General features: G+C 41.3%; 1 protein-coding gene across 4 annotated transcripts in view; it reads left to right on the top strand.

Annotated features, from left to right (window-relative positions):
• Positions 1–17,266, top strand: part of fndc3ba (fibronectin type III domain containing 3Ba) — a 106,309-nt gene that overhangs the window by 43,658 nt on the left and 45,385 nt on the right. For all 4 annotated transcript variants that reach the window (XM_042388839.1, XM_042388840.1, XM_042388841.1 and 1 more), the window contains 4 exons: positions 7,623–7,699; positions 11,181–11,412; positions 11,516–11,687; positions 12,668–12,798. In XM_042388839.1, coding sequence (XP_042244773.1) covers positions 7,623–7,699; positions 11,181–11,412; positions 11,516–11,687; positions 12,668–12,798 — 612 coding nt within the window. The remainder of the gene's footprint in view (positions 1–7,622; positions 7,700–11,180; positions 11,413–11,515; positions 11,688–12,667; positions 12,799–17,266) is intronic.

Below are 17,266 nucleotides of genomic sequence, written 5' to 3'. Positions count from 1 at the left end.
TTTTTTCCCCCCAATGAGATGTAACACTATAAGGTATATGGTCACTTAGAGGAAAGAAATTGTTGCATACTGTCCCAAAATGATTGAAAGTATCCAAATTCACCAAAAGCATGGGGGTTGTGTGTTGCACTAATGATAATCCTAATGTGTTAAGTGTTTTTTTTTCCATAAATTGGGTGTATCACATTTAGGAGCAAACCTCCCCATCTGGAATTAAATCATTCTCAAAAAATAAAAAAAAGAGCAGGAGTGTTTGATTTATAATAACTTCCACATATTTTGCACTGCTCTGGGGCTATTGAGTATTAAACACTTCAAGTGCTGCTGCTGTCTTGGCCGGTTCTCCCTTATAAAAAAAAAAAAAAAAAAAAAGAAAGAAAATAAACACACTTGAGCTCACAGGGACTAACCTGGATAAATAAAGATCATACAATAAATACATTTCAAAAATGCCAAAGATTCTTAAAGTCTTTAGGAACACCTGGAGACTGGCCCAGACCTGGAGAGACTGGCAGCTCCGTATTAGAGGAAACACTATTGACTTTGAATATAAATCAAGCACCACATGAGGGCTTTAAATGTTTGAAAAACATTTTAGATTTATGAAGTGTTTATGTGTCCACCTACATAAAAACATTTTGAAATGATTGATAATAATGGCATCCTCGGTTGACGAAATATCACTTTTATTGACTGTATATCAAGACATTAGTGACTGTAAGTTGAATAACAAACCCTGTGTCTTTTTGTTTTTGTATTTTCTTTGCAAAATAGATATATAAGGCATTTAGATTTACAGTTTTCCCCTGAATCTGATCCCAGATAGCTCTTCAGAATCACAGAATAGAAAACTGGACAACCTCCATGGTAATTATATCTGTAGAGACAGTGTAAAAGTTGAAAAAGCAGAAGCAGGTTACAATGGGATTTAATCCCCTAGTCAACTTGGGAATGGGCATCACAACTACTGCTACTAACTCTGGGCAAACAACCAGAGATGGACTTTAGTGCATGTTCTGTCTGGCAGCAAACCTCTCGATCATCAGACCCCCATACAGCGTTTGGCATGGAAGGACAAGCAGCATTTTTTACACAAGTAGGGATGGAAAGCTTTCTTCACTGGTGTTGCAAAAGGCTTATTACTTTTGTTTTGTTTTTTTTCATAATCTACATGAAGGAGAGTGTGCTTAATTTGAAATATGAGTGCGAGCCAGTGGGCTAATAAAATAGAACCCTAGTTTTACAGCCCTCATAGTGATTGTTTCTTCTTCAGCTTTTTAATATGCTGATGTCAGACATTGATGAAGTAGTCATGGCACTGATCGTTTCATCAGCTTCATCAGCACAACTGAGAACAAATGTTTACTTATGATACTGTTATGCAACGTTGAGCTCGGAGGCTATAAGTTGAGGGGGCACACTCTTGAGGAATTCGCTTACACATACCTGTGTACACACACACACACACACTACATACATACAGTAAGACCCAGTGTGCAAACGTAGCAACTCTCCAGCTTATGATTTACATTCCACAGCAAATCAGCAGCTCACTCAAATTACAGACTCGTCGCACAGAACACAGAGTCAGGATCAGAGGTGTGGCTGTGTGTTTTCTTTGTCCACATGTGTATAGGCGTTTGTTACATCCATATCTAGCACATCAGCTGTGTGTGCACTTATGCATGTCCGTCTATGTGTGGGTTCATGCGTGTGCTAGGTACTGCGTCATTTTGCAGAATTTCTGTGTCGTTACTGAGGGCAGGGCAGGGCAGCGCAGGAAGTCCTGACTTCCTCCTCCATCACTGAACCTCACCCTGCCCACAGCAGAGATGTCCGCCGGACTTGACTCACCGGAGATGGACCAGAGGGCTCTCTAGTGTGTGTGTGTGTGTGTGTGTATTTATGTGCATGTAGCATCACATGTTTTTACAGTAACCTGGGATGAGTATATACAGTACACTGTGCTATTTTAAAGTTGTCTCCCACATTTCCTGCAACTGTAGGCTCTTGCTCTTTCTGCTCTAGCTTCCATATCCTCTCTGTCTTTTTCACTGCACTTAGCATCATGCTCCACACTCTGTCTCTCTTTCTCTCCTTTTTTTTCTCGCTGAGCTTCTAGTAGCTATATTAGTTGTCTAGATCTATGTCTAAGATCTATGGGGATTTGTTTCATTTTTATATATGACAATAGGCCGTGCTCCTCAGTGTGTGCCGTGCTCCACAGTGTGTGTGTGTGTGTGTGTGTGTGTCTGTGTGTGTGTGTGTGTGTATGTATTGGCTAGGCAGTAGAGGAAGCTGTCGTGGGAGTGTCTCGCTCTTGGAGCTCCGAGGACAGATAACATTACCCTACTGATGCTTACATAACTTCCAGGCAACGCCACGTCACAACTGACCCAGACACACACACACTCACACACGCACGCACGCACACATGCACACGCACAGATGCACGCACACATGCAAACACAGACTCATACAAGAATACAAATACCCATCTAGATCGGACAGCTTCCTTCATGGGGTTTTGATAGGGTGTACAAATTGTGTGTGTGTGTGTTGTACTTTTGAGATAAGGATTTTTTTTTTTTAAGCTTGTCTATTTAGCACTACTATTTTTTTTTTTTGTCTGTGTGTTTTTGGGAAATCCATCTGAGTCTGGTTGTTTTGTATGTAGGTCAGCTCACAAACAGGCTCCTTTGGTCTGATACCAACACCGCACACACACATGCTTTCCCAAGAGGGTCTGTGTTTCCTTTCAATGTGGTGACCACATGTGCAGGGCTCATGAAGGGAAAAAGAGAAAGTGTTTCATGTCTTTCTAGAAGCTGAATGCTACTCCCATCTGATAGACAGAACACAAGCTGATACACACAGTCGGCCTACAGTACACACACTCACTGTCAGCGCTGTTGATCGATAGGTGTGCATGGTTGTGCGTGTTTATTCAGTATGTATAAGTTAATGCATGATTACGGATGTAAGTATTTGGGAGTGTGTGACTGCGGGACTCTGTCAGTGTTTGAGTGTGTGTGTGTTGTGCTTTGGGGGCCCAGTCACAGCTGTCTTTGACAGCTGTATCATGAGAAACATCTGATGAAATGTTGCATCATCTCCTCTGTTTTTGTATGTGTGTGAATGTATGTATGGGCAGCTGGACGAAATCCCAAGGATGTGTTTTTTTTCGTTTGTTTTTTGTTTTTATGAATGAGTCAGTATAGAAGAGTTGACCATATGAGATTATCTGCTTGTCTGGGATTGTGTGTGTGTGTGTGTGTGCGTGTGTGTGTGTGTGTGTGTGGTAATGTATGAGACAGGATGTTTACCATGAACATGTGTGTATATTGCTAGTGTAAATCTTTGGCGACAAAAGTTTAACTTTCTGAGGTGAGGCTTTAAAATTGTATGTGTGTGTGTGTGTGTGTGTGTGTGTGTGTTAGATTAGCATTAAGATCTTTTTTCCAATAAAGTTGGGGATCAGTGTTGCCCTATATATCCACTTTTAATTAATTTTAATTATGTATTTCGTAATGTTTTCACATTTTCTTAATTTGTTCTGTCTTCTGGTTCTTGTTGCTCTTTTTCCTTATGAAAACAGTATTTTTCCATTCAACACCTGTCTGTCTTTCTTCTCTTCCCCCTCTGTGTGTCAACGTTATGTTTCGTCTATCTTTGTTACATGCAATACAAAACACAATTTGTCATCATTCCTGTGGTCCCCCCGGTTTCCTTAGACATTGGCTCCCGAACAAATGCGTGCACACGTCACTGACCGCCAAACGAACACACATTTGACCACAGACCTCACGTCAATTTCAGTGACCTTCGCAATAGGATGGTTTAGTCATAGATGTGGTTTTGATTAACTCTCGCGGGCTGTACAGATAACAAAAGAAAAACATAATTACAGTAGTTTCAGAAGCTGTACTTTAAGATGAATTTTACATGATACATGTAGCCTTTTAACGCTGGTGACATTGATCACTATACATAGCATTTTACACATTGAGCCGCCTGATTGGATTTCACAGGAAATATTCTGGCTTGGCACGCTGTTCTCTCTGCATGAACTAAAGTTAAAGTTGATCATAAATAATTATTACATATTCACTGTTAGCTCTTAAAATAGGGCAATATGGTTGAAATAAATACTCATATGTATACATTATTCAGTATATATGAGGCAAAATCACATTTAAATCAAATTGATGTGCAATGCAATGAGCTATATTCCATTAATGTTTTACATTTTATGCATTGTTGATGTTTACAGGGGGGGAAAAAAACCCTTGAAAAGTGTAAAAGAAAACTTTCAACAGTTATTTTTCATTACACTGCTAGAAATCATTAATTTGGACTGATAAAATGATAACACAATACGGTCGCGCCTTCGTGACACAATACAAGTGAAAGTCAATTAATGATAATGTTGAATTATCACTCAGCCTGGAGCTTTTATCCATTTCCTTTCTTTTTCTTTTTTTGAGAAATAGTAGCATGCAATTTCTGGGACGGGATGAATAATAAGTCACATCCACTTGTGACAGAAATGTCAGGGTTTATGTGATATGTGGTCCAACTATAATTATGAGAATCATTGGCTCTAGCTGAAGCAGAAGCTGCTAATCATCTCGACACAATCCTCATTTGTTGTTGGCAACTATTGTAAGTAATCATTTTTAAATACAAGTGTAGTGAAAATGAACTATTACTCATTTAGTCAGATACCCCTTGGATGCCTCTCTTAAGGGCCAGATTACACATGACTAATGCCTCGTAGTGGCTCAGGTAGTACAGTGATGTCATCCCACATGGGGGATATGACCTCATAAGTGATCTCTGACCTGACCTCTCTGGCAGTCGGAAGCGGAAGGAGCAACAGATGCAAGATGAGAAGGGGGGGAGAGTGGAGTGGATTTTGTTAGTCGAGTTGTCTGGGATTCCAGCAGGATTAGGCAGAGGAAGTCGTGACTCTATTTGTGGCGCTTAAAGGGCAAAGCTGGAGGCTGAAGACCAGAGAGTGACGTTACCATAACGTGGATTGTGCACCACTCACTTAACTTCCATATACGCACACACACACAGACGCACTTACAACCGCTCAAACACACACCTACTGTACAACTGCTTGATTATCATCAGCTTTTCTAAATGGCAGTCAGTCTAATACTATATGACTTACAGCAGTGTGTGCATGTGTGTGTGTGTGTGAATGTGTGTGTGAAGGGTAGTAGGACAAAGAGTGTCTTGTGTTTTGGGTAGGGGTTGGGGGGTAGTTGGGCCTGTTGGGTCCAGTCCTGGGGGCCAGAGATGGGAATGCTCAGTGTGTATGTGTGTGTGTGTGTGTGTGTGAGCAGAGGAATGTTGCTGTTTGCTGAGTGAAGAGCACAGAAGCAGCAGAGACTGTCCAAACACACGTCTGTTTGCCAATAGTGTGTGTGTGTGTGTGTGTGTGTGTGTGTATATATGTGTGTGTGTGTTTGAGGGAGAGAGAGGGCAACTGAGACACAGAGGAGAGAGTGTGTATTTGGGACAGTGTATGAGCAAGAGGGAAAATGTGCTATGAGCAGTGATGGAAAGAGGTTTAGAGGAGCACTGTATGTCTGCGGTGTGTGTGTGTGTGTGTGTTCTCCTCATGCTATGACCTTCTACTCAATGAGGACTTTCATATCCCTCTAGTCTCCATGGTAGGGGAGCAGACAGGACTGAAAGAGGTCTGTCTCTCCATACCTGTGACCTACTCACACACACGCTACTGTAGCCCACACTGCAGACTTTGCCCAGGTTGTTTTTGTGTGTGCGTAGGTGTGTGTGTGTGTGTTTACTGTACTGTTACCTGTTTGTTTGGTTGATGAGCGGTGGGTTGAGAGATGGAGGGATAGGAGGAAAGAGGGAGTGATTTTTAGTAGGAAAGAAGGAGAGAATGACTTAGGGGAAATAAGGAAGCATGAAGTGAGTAATATTTGAAATGAAAGGAGGGAGTGAAGTGAGTAATGGCTGGAAGAAGGGAAAGAGGGGAGGTTCATGCTGGAGGAATTTCTTAAAATGGTTATTGAAGGAAGGAGACGAAAAAAGATGGAAAGAAAAGGGGGATCGAGTGAGTTAGGAAGAAGAGTGAAAGTAGAGAGGAAGATGGAGGGATGAAAAAGCTGAAAAGTGGGACGCAAGGATGGACTGAGAGAAGGAAGGAAGGAAAGGGAGGAGTGTGAAAGAGCAAGGGAGGGATGAAAACAGGAGTTAAAGGGTTGGTTCACCTAAATTCCAAATCATAACAAAGAAATACTTTCACAGTGAGAAGTAAATGAGATAATGAAACATGTTTTTTTGTTTTTTTTAATTTGGGTGAAATTACCCTTTAAAGGAGACCAGGTTTTAGAACATTCAACTGACATTTGACTGGTGGCAACATGGACAGAAAATATTAGCGTGCCTTCATGCCTGCATGTGTGTTTGTAGGTGATGAGGCCCATCTGTGTGTGTGTGTGTGTGTGTGTGTGTGTGTGCCGTGTGTGATTTATTCTGAGGCCAGGTCTGCCTCCAGCTGTCCCAATGGGGTCCCAATGAGTTTACCAGCCGCAGACCTCCATCACGGAGAGAGACGGAGGAAGAGAGAGACTGGAGAGATTTGGGGGGGGGGGGGGGATATGGATAGTGGAAAAGTTAACATCAATTCAATCTGCTAATTCTATTTTTCTTGCTTCTACTTCAGAGCAGGAATTTCTTTTTCAGCGAGTGTTCTTGTGCCCTTATGTGTTGCACATACATCTATCTTGACTAGGCATGGGACTGTATGAAAATCCTGATTCACAATATCATCCCGATAATCATCTAAATATGCTTAAAACTCTCAAAATGACACTAAAACATACTGGAATCACTTTACCTTACATGTTGTTGTTTTATTGCATCACAGATAGAACTCACGATTTTTTAGTGAACATCATTTTTTAGTGAAAAACAAACAATCAAACAATGACTGGAAAGATGCAGGCTCTCCTTTTGGCAATTCAAAATAAATCAGGAAATCAATATAGGGCTGTATGTTAATGAGCTAGACAGTTTTTTTCAAGTCATTCGTGAGGATATTCACGATTATTCCGATACACAATTATCCCAGTAACTTATCATGAGTGTTCTTTTATTGTCTCACCCCTAATCATGACATTACTGTTGAGTGCAGACATCGGCTTCTGCTACCGCCTTGAAAAGACTGACTTACTTTAAGACTTCGCTCATAAAAGTTGTTGAGAATGAAATAATAAACACACTATTGGTTGATTGAGTTTATTTCATGATTTGTAGGTACAACAAGACACTTAAAACTAAACTAAGGAAGGATAAATTCTCCCAGTCTAAAGTCATTTGTTGACTCTGTAGATGACTTTACTCTAATATGACCATAATCTATTAATTCACCTTTGAGATACTGGTTAATACACTGGAGTGAATGGCTTTGTAAAACAATATGTTAAACATATGTGTCACACTGCTCTGCCCTTCACCGTGTGTGGCACCGTGTGTTTGTGCCCCTGCATGTGTACTGTTGACTGACGAGTGTAAAGGAGAATTCACTCAAAGGTGAGCTGCCTGGTTAAATAAATAAATCTCCTCTTCTTTTGCAGGTCCTGCTGAGGTTCCCATGATGTCCCCAAATGGGTCAATTCCCCCTATCCATGTACCCCCAGGATACATCTCACAGGTTTGTTTGTGTTTGTGTGTCCTTTTTTTCAATCGCAATCACAGTCAGGCAGGAGAAAGACACACAAGTCCTTCTTATGCCATCTTGTGATCTAGTATTGACTCTTCAAATCATATTTTTCTTAGTAACATAGGCGTAAAACCTGCTAGCGAGGTGAAATAATTTAAAATATTTCCAATGCAAATATATTCTTTTTTTTTTTGTAATTTTGAAGGTCATCTGTGCAAGTTGAGTAGCCTGCCTGGTTTGTTTTAGCATACTGATGCTTGTGTCCTGAATTTTTTATGCATCATTAGAGAAACTGATTGCATTAAGAGATTTGAGGCAAATACGAGGTACAGCAGCTGCAAATGACACGTTTCTGTGGAGCAGATTTTAGCTGTTAGACTTGTACTGTTTATTTTTGATGAACGACTACCAGAAGTCTCTCAAGTGGTCGTCATTAAAGGGTAGCAAGCATGAATATGATGGAAGACAGACTATTTGTGGAACGCTTGCGCACGTCAACCTGCACAGAAAGCATGCACCGGGCATTACACTTATCCTGGCTGTTGTAGATCAGCAAAGAAGTAACCAAGGCGACCTCCTCCCCCAACAGAGCACCGAGCAGGAATGTGCTGAATTTTGAGTGTCAGGGGGGCATTTGTTTTTCTGACTCTCTAATATGTGTATGACTGTGTTCTCTATCTGACCTGATCTGTCCTCGTGAAGATAGGAAGATGAGAAAAATCGAGAAGGGTTTTTTAAGTTTTGCAAGGTTTCATTTATCAACACAAGTTCATTGGACTGTCCTCAAAAGCATAGTTTTACAAATACTTCTGCCTGTGGTGGGATTGTGTTCTTATGCCAATGGAAGTCAGGTCATTGGCTCACCGTGGGTGTGTGTTTGCCTGTGTGTGGGTATGTGTGTTAGTAGGGACTCGGCCAAGTGTGAGCGGGAAACACTGTCACTCTTACATAAACAAGGCCGATAGGGGAGACAGGCACTGGGTGGGTAGGTCTTTTGGGGGGTGAGGGGTGGAAGAAGGGATGGATGGAGAAAGAGCACTGCGGTGGTGGAAAGTAGTGCATTGACAGATGGATTTTGCACATGCGTGTGTGTGTGTATGTCCTTGGTGGTTTGTGCTAATGGTTGCATTGTGATGGTGTGTATGTCCCTTCCAGCATTATTTGGAATATGTGTGTGTGTGTGTGTGTGTGTGTGTGTGTGTGTATCCTTGCCAGGAAATGTTGCGTGGGCATGTGGGTCGGGTCCACATGTACTCATGCAGGGACTTTGCCCTTGTTTCTCTGTAAACACTCTGTTTTTCTGTGGATGAGGGGGAGATTGGGGGGCCTCCTCTTCCTCCTCCTCCTCCTCCGCCTCCTCCTCCTCCTCTTCTTCTTCTCCCCCTCTCTCAGTTTTTCTCACTCGGATTACCCTCTTCCTCCCCTCCTGACCCTCTTTAATACTCTCTCTTCTTTCTTTCTGTCTGTCGTATTCTGGCACTGAGTCTGTTGATCCCCATCTTGCCTGTCAGTGTGTGTGGGGGTTTTGGGGTAGTTTTATTTGGTATGTGTGTGTGTGTGTGTGTGTGTGTGTATGTATGTGTGAGAAAGACAGACTGGTGGTTTGTTGTTGTTGTTAGGGACCAGCAGATGACTTCCCCTCACTGCAGGGAGTGTGTGTTTGCTCTCTGCTTGGAATGCAAGCCTGTGAGTGTCTGAATAGTTGGAATGTGTGTGTGTCTGTCTCTGTGTGTGTGTGTGTGTGTGTATGTGTGTGTGTGTCCTCGTCCGTGAATGTGAATACATGTATGGAATCTATGTTAATTTGAGGCAGTTCTTTGAAACTGATGTTATTGAAATCTGCAGACCATCTGATGACAACATTGCAGAGCTTGTTTTCATCACTTAAAGGGCCAAAGCATCCTGTTTGCGCAGAGTCTCAGATGTTCAATAAATTGTGCATTTTTTTCCCTCTCAATAGTTGTATACTTTTCAAATGAAAGGACACCTGCTCTTACGAAATGATTGACAGCAAAATAGTCTTAAGGTGATAGCCATTAAATAGCCATTTGAATTTTTAACCCTTAAAGCCTGACAGATGCAATTTGCATCCAAATTCACATCCCTTCTTCTCGGTTGAATTGCTTGTGAAGTATTCATCGCAGCGATCAAATTTAATCATAGTTACAATCTGCATACAGCTCTGGGTCCATCTCCACATCCGTTATTATTGTTTGATTTACTCATGAACTTCTCATTGCATAGATATGCAACACTTATCACAAAAAAGGGCAGAACCAGGGCTTTGCAATGAAGCTAGTCACATATTGTACATACTGAAGTAATCACATCATGAAGACAGATCAAACTTCTGCAAAGAAATATCTTCTCTAATTTCTTCACCCATTTTCACACTCCTGTTTTCGGCTGAATAAGTCACAAAGTCCCTATTGCTTAACAATGTACTGCATATCAAAAGAAACAGCAGAACTTACCCTTTCCAATGATGCTAGTTGTTTCTCTGTGTGACAAAGCCTTGTCAAGTAATCTGGTACTGAAATTACAGCAAAATTTCTGCATTGTCTCCATTATAGGGCTGACATTACATACCACTTTGCATGAAAAATAAACACAAAATAATGTATTTGCTTTTCATTGCAATGATTCGAAAGTTGTGGTCAAAAGACCTGTGCAGGTCACCTGTGGGCAGATAGGCTCATGCGCACTGCAAGTATTATCATACCAAATGATGAGAGATCTGGATAGCCTTGACTGTACTGAAAAAAACAAGATACAGCATGTATAGCTAGCCCTGATAATGACCAAGATAAGAGCTTAAAAGTAAGTGAAGGTAGTGAAATTACCCTGAAAATAGCCTAGGGCTCAGAGGTTTAAAATATCTTTTAAAAATAGATATAAACACTTAAAACACACTAGAATTTTAAAGGAATAGCTTGACATTTTGGAAAACACTTTATTCGCTTTCTTGCTGACAGATGAAAAGATTGATAGCACTCTCATTTAACTCTTGGCAAGAAAAAGATTAGGCATATTTCCCGAAATGTCTAACTGTTCCTTGAAGCCATACTTAGCATTTTGCATACATAAAAAAACAGTAAATCATAAGCAGAAACTAGAGAAAAATAACGGTGTTGATCCCCTGTTATTAACTTTCAATGAATCAAAATGAATGGAATTTTTTGTGTCATGTACCAAATGCCAAATTAAAACTTGGTAATGAAACACACACTGGCTCCTTAACCATTTTGAGCAAGCACCACCCAGAGAAACCTCTACATAACAATGTGCATTATAAAGCAATCACAAACTGGGTGTAGTTAACCAGCGTAACATGATATGTGGGTACTAAAGCATGTCCCGCTGCCATTTGGAGCTGTCAGTGTGCAAAAGTGTAATGTTTACTGTGAAATCCCAGAAGCATATCTTTTATTCCTCTCACACCCCTCCCTTTCTTTTCTCTTCTGTCCTGCAGGTGCTGGAGGATACCACAGGGGTCCGCAGGGTGGTGGTGACCCCTCAGTCTCCAGAGTGCTACCCTCCCTCCTACTCTCCAGCCCTCTCCCCCACACACCACCTGCCCCCCTACCTGGCTCACCCTCACTTCATCCCAAACTCTCACTCTTTCTACCCCCCTGTTAGCCCCGGGGAGCTACCCCACCACCAGTACTACCAGCACCACCTTCCCCCCATGTATGGCGATCCAGGTACTGACATGCTGACTGGACTCAATTATTAATCCAATTTTTACTTTTACAAGTACTTTGCACAGATTGTTAGTCATCATTTATCCTCTCTTTTCCTCTCCAGAAATCATCCCAGTTTATGGGATGTCTAACTACATAGGCAGAGAGGACACGTACAGTAAGCCACAGCCCAAAAAGATAAAGGAACAGAGACAACTAGAGCGACAGAATCGGCTTAATTCCCCTCCCTCCACGCTGTATAAGGGCAGCCTGGGGCCAGCACACAACGGATACAGGTGACCATACTGCTTCTGTCATACGCCTCCTGGTTGACTTTTGTCCTTCTGACTGGTTAATTGATTGATTGTTGTTTTTTTTTTTTGAGGTTGGCCATTTGATCACAACAACAGGGCAAAAAAACAATGAGAAACAAACTAATCTCTATATGCTTTCACTGTAAAACATTATACAGGAATTTAGTGGAATCAACTAATCTTTTGTCATTAACTTAACTCAAATATATAAGTTTTATTAATTTTAAGTTTTTAAATAAACATGATCAGCTTATTAGCAGACTTCCCAAGATGCATTGTTTGAGAGTTAAAACTCTGCAGAGGCTCTTCCTTTTTGTAATTTGAAGAAAATATTGATGATGGAAACCGTGTGTGTGTCTTTAATACATGTGAAGACAGGTCATGGTCTCTTTTAATTATGTGAATATCCATGAAAACAATGCAAACCATGATGAAGGTTAGTATCAAATTCAGTCCCCACTCTTGTACATTTGTAATTTAACAAGCTCATTTAGAGCAGCCTGACATGCTGTTTTTGTACTGACTCTGGTATGAAGTGATAAATAAAGAACTGTCACAACAAACTGAGAAAATGTAAATAGAAGGTAAGTCTGACCATGACATTTGTCAAAGTGAATGAACAGTTGTTGAGTCAACTTAATACCTTTATTATTATTATCTTTATTAGTATGTTGAGCTTATCTCTCGTAGAGTTAACTTGACTCACTTAAGTTCACTTAATTCACATTTTTAAGGCAGCAGGGGAACTTATGTTTCTAAATTGAACCAGCTTAAAATGTATTTTCTTTAATTATCAGCTATATTGAGTTTAATATATGATTCCAGGTGACATTGCGTGACAAATACCAGTCTTCATCAGCAATTTTTTTTACCAAGGACTCACTGGTTTGAAGCGGTCCATGTCATATACTTTCATAATCATCATTAAACGATGCTGCAATTCTTTTTTTTTTGTGATGCAGCAACAAGTCACATGCCCCATCGCTTGGGTCAGTGGGGTCGGGGGGCGGAGTCAGCAGTCCAGGAGGAAAGAAACCAGAGAGACGACTCCGCAGCAGTCCACGAAACAGTGAACCAGAGACACACACACAAGGTAGGGGACACACACAAACACACAAAGCGAGTGAGAGAGACTGGCACAGACTGTTGACGTACAGCGACACCACTTCACAGTGGGTTTAAATGTTCTCCTATCCAGAAAGCATTGATTTTGTTGTTTTTTTGCTTTTAAACATCAAATAACACCTTCAGTCGATAAGTCTCATAGAACACAGACACAAACCTCAACACCAGACATAAATACAGGAAGGTAGATGCAAAAAAGCATAATTAAAGTAGCAAAGTGCAATGTATGTGTATATTTCTAATGCACAAATACACATGTACATGCAGAACACCTGACATTAAAATTTAAAATTTTACACTAAAAGCAACAGCCAGGAGACACAACTGAATGTCTGCAAATGTCTGTAGTTTCACATGGCTTCCTGTCAGAAAACATCACTGAGAGATGTTTTTATTCTCCAGATGGAGGATATCTCAACAAGGAACAAACCCTCTCTCTTTTTTGGAGGAATATCCTCTCTGACCCCTCTCTGTCTGTCTCTATATTACTGGCTTTGTCCTGTTCAACCTGAGAGTGCCCCCTTTGCATTCAAGCGGGCCAGATAAAACACACCTTTCTCTCTTTTTCTCACTCTCTTTTTTTCTCTCTCTCACAGAAAGTCACCCAAAAAAATGAATGGATGAATGCAGCCTCACTGAGGTGAAGGGATCCGGGAGGGGGGTGGCGGTGGTGGAGGTGGGACGGTGGGGAAGGGGGTAAGAGGGGTTGTCTGGGTAACCACATAGCTGAACCTGTCCCTGAGCGCTATCGCTTTACCCTCGCTACAATACCGGCCTTGTTGGTGAAGGCTGAGCCACAGGGGGGTTGGGTGAGAGAGAGGGGAGAGCGAGAAGGGGGGTGGGGGTGGGGGTGGGGGGGCACATACCTGTAGAGTCTTGCTTGAGATGAAGGAAACCTTTGAGCTCTGAGATTGAGACACCACAGCTCAGCCTTATCACACACTCTCTCTCACACACACACACACACACACACACACAAAGTAATGCACATGTGCAAAGACATGAAGGTGCACACATGCTTACTTGAGGTAGTGGTCCTGTTTAATGACATGTCTTGACCCGTCAGATGTATGTCTGAGTTATTAAAAAGAGCTGAATATCTCATTTATGCACATACATACACATAACACACAGGGCTGTCTGTGGAGGTGATGACAGAAAAAACATAAAGAGGCACATAAATTCATCTACTCCCTCATTGTAACTGTCAAAGTCTTTCTTTAAATTTACCCTCCCCATAAAACTTTACTTCAGTCCCACACACAGCATGGTGTCACATCAGAGGAATATCCCATCTGCGCTATGTGTGTGTATGTGTCCCCAAATCTGATATTACTGTGAAGTTTTAAGTGTAGCTCAAATGACCATGTTTTTAAGCAATTTTATTTCTGTAATGACAGAATTGTTTTGAATATTGTCAGGACGACAAAGTTGTTGGAAGTCCATAAACACAAATGGATAGTTTGGTTGAGGTGGATGAAAACATATTGGAAAGGTTTACCAAAAAAACATGTTTATTCACTTACCGCTAGTGATATCTATCCCTGCAGATTGTTTTCAGTTTTATATTGCCATCAACCTGTCTCCGATCTGTCTTAATCAATTAATTAAAAAAAAAATGTTGCAGTTCTACAATTCACTGCAATGTCTATGCATTACCCAGAGTAACTTGGGCATTGTTAGTTTTCAGTGTTTTGGGCACCACAAGTAAAATTGCATTCACCACCATTGTTTTAGAGTTGAAGGCAGATATCTTAATGACAGATATCTCAAACCCTGATCAAATAAAACCAAAACTATCTGAATGGCTAGATATCACAAGAGGTGAGAAAGTGAGAAAATCAGTTTTTTTGGTGGGGGTGAACTGCCCCTTTAAACATCACACATAGAACATTTTGATCAAATTTGCATTTTCTCTCACACACTTAAATGCTTTCAAACCTGCACACAAGTCTGAACAGATGCAAAACATATACGCATACAGAAGAAGCAGTGTTTGGCTGCAGTGCAGTGGGGGAGACTCCACAGCTTCTTACAGTACACACACACACACACTCCACTCCAGACTGATGTAGCACACAAACAGAATCATCTTAGAGGAGTGCCAAAGGAGGAAAAGGAAAGCGAAGTCGACAGAGAAGCTTATAAGTTTCGCAGTTTCATGTGGCACATACCGAAGTTGGACAGAGTACTCAAAACAACAAGAACATACATGACAGACAGTAGCATGTCAGCATGTCGTCGGTTGTCTGTTCTGGTCTACCAGGGTCTCAGTAGTGGGCTGGAGATCAGGCTGAGTCAGCTAGATGTACCACACAACACACACATGCACAAACACCTCGTGACTGGGCTTCCTGTAAAACAATCAGAGCATGAGGGTCCAGAGGATTGGCGGGAGGTAGGGGGGGGGGGGGCAAACAGAGAGAAGAGAGGAATGTAGGATTTGAATGACAGACGAGAGGAGGAAGATAGATGGAAGGTTTGTAAAGAGCGAAAAAAAAAAAGAAGCTGAACCAGAACTCCTACATCACAGGGAAGAGATGGAAAGACGGAGAGTTAAAGAGCAGAGTACAAACATTCCGACAAAGTTGCTGCTTGGCCCGGCGCATCCAAGTATGGTCCAACCCAGAATACCACACACACACACATACACACACACACACACACACACACACACACACACACACACACAGAGCCGCCTACGCTTTGCCCTTGATGCCCTTGCTCTGTGTGTGTGTGTGTGTGTGTGTATACTGTATGTGTGTGTGTGGCTACTGCCCGAGTGCCAGTAAGGCAGCAGGCTGACTTGGCGAGTGCAGTGTCCATTCCCCAGTAAAGCCAGCTCTACAGGCCCTTTTCCTCAGAACTGAGCTGCTTGCTGAGCAGAAACAGATGTGGGCCCCGTCCCTTCTGTTCCTCCATCTTGGCTCTGCATCATCACCACCGCAGATCCTGTCTCTCACTCAGAGAAACTGGGATTTCAGCAGAAACAGATGGACCAGCTCCCTCAGCTCTTCCATCTTTGGTTCTACGTCACCGCCGAGCGCTGTGAATTCAGGAGAAACCAGATGTGCGCACTGACTGCTGTGTCCACCATGTTGGCTCTGTTGGATGGGATATGAGGGAAATAAGAGGAGGGGTCATAGACGTTACAGTGGTCTGACAACTGTAAAAACACATTTTACATCCACGTAATATGTAGAGGGAAAATGTAACTCAAGTTAAAAATTTGTATGACCAGGTTTCCTTTACTTTCCCTTGAGTGCACTTTGAGTCTCTTAGGAATTTATTTTCAGCTGCACAACTGTCTTAGCAACAAAAATAAGGGAAAACATTTCAGGTACCTAAAGCGTTGACATAATGAATCTAAACCAAAGAAATTACTTACAAATTTTCTTCATTGCCATACACAATCACAATGTGCCAAGAAGGATGTTTTGAAACAAGGAACATTTCATTTTCTGTTAGGTCTTGCCACATGATTTGCTTCAGACTTTACAAAACATTAGGGTCATAGTTAATTATTTGTTTATATATTTTCTGGCATATTCATATAAAAATCCAAGGCTCACCTCCCCAGTTTGGCTTGGCCTCCTTTTTTTGTCAGACATTTTTAATACCTATGCCTAAAAAAGTGCCAATAACAACAGTACAAGATTTGATTAACCTGAGCAGGAATGTTATTGCCATGGACATTTTTGCAATGTCTGGTAGACTGTGAGAAGGTTCAGTATTTTATTTTTTCTTACCTTTAAAAACAACTTTAAAGCAAGGCTAACTTTTGCTGCTGCCATTGTGGCCACATGCAACAATTACAGAATAAAATAACAGTAGCACAAGTAGAGAAGGGCCAGTAAATCAGTGAACTGATAAGAGTGTATCAGTTACACAATATATTTTAAAGATTGTCACCTTTAATTAACATCATAAGCTACTGGTCATGCCAGACCAGATGTTTGGCTGCAGCAGCAAACCTGTGAGTGTATTAGATTAAACAAGGGTGTGTTTTATAGCTTATTTATTTAACTTAAAATTTTTAAGAGGAAGAATGTGTTACTTAAATTTGTAGGGGAAAAATTTCAATTCCTTGTTTCAAACTCACTCCGGCTGTAAACTTGATGGCAGACAAGCTTCAAATCAAATCAGATCTCTTTTTGCCTTCATGATTCACAACTGATGTACTTTAGTTTTTAGTCATGTAGATGGTGGCTGTTATTGAAAGCTACTTAGAATAAAAGCAAGATAAAACCACATTACCTAAATTGCTGGTTAAGTGTACATCAGCATTTAAAACATCAGGCGACCAAACACATTTAATACAAGAAGTTCTATGGTGACAGATGCAGATATCACCAGTAGATTCATTGTCTCGGGTCAGTGACACGGGTTTAGCTCTAGTGCTGTTAGTGCTATTTTTGACCCTGACAGAGTTTCCT

The sequence above is a fragment of the Thunnus maccoyii genome, chromosome 16 (genome assembly GCF_910596095.1).
Source record: "Thunnus maccoyii chromosome 16, fThuMac1.1, whole genome shotgun sequence".
Taxonomy (NCBI): Eukaryota; Metazoa; Chordata; class Actinopteri; order Scombriformes; family Scombridae; genus Thunnus; species Thunnus maccoyii.
Note: the sequence above shows the minus strand (reverse complement) of the source record. Positions and strands in the feature narration are given on the sequence as shown.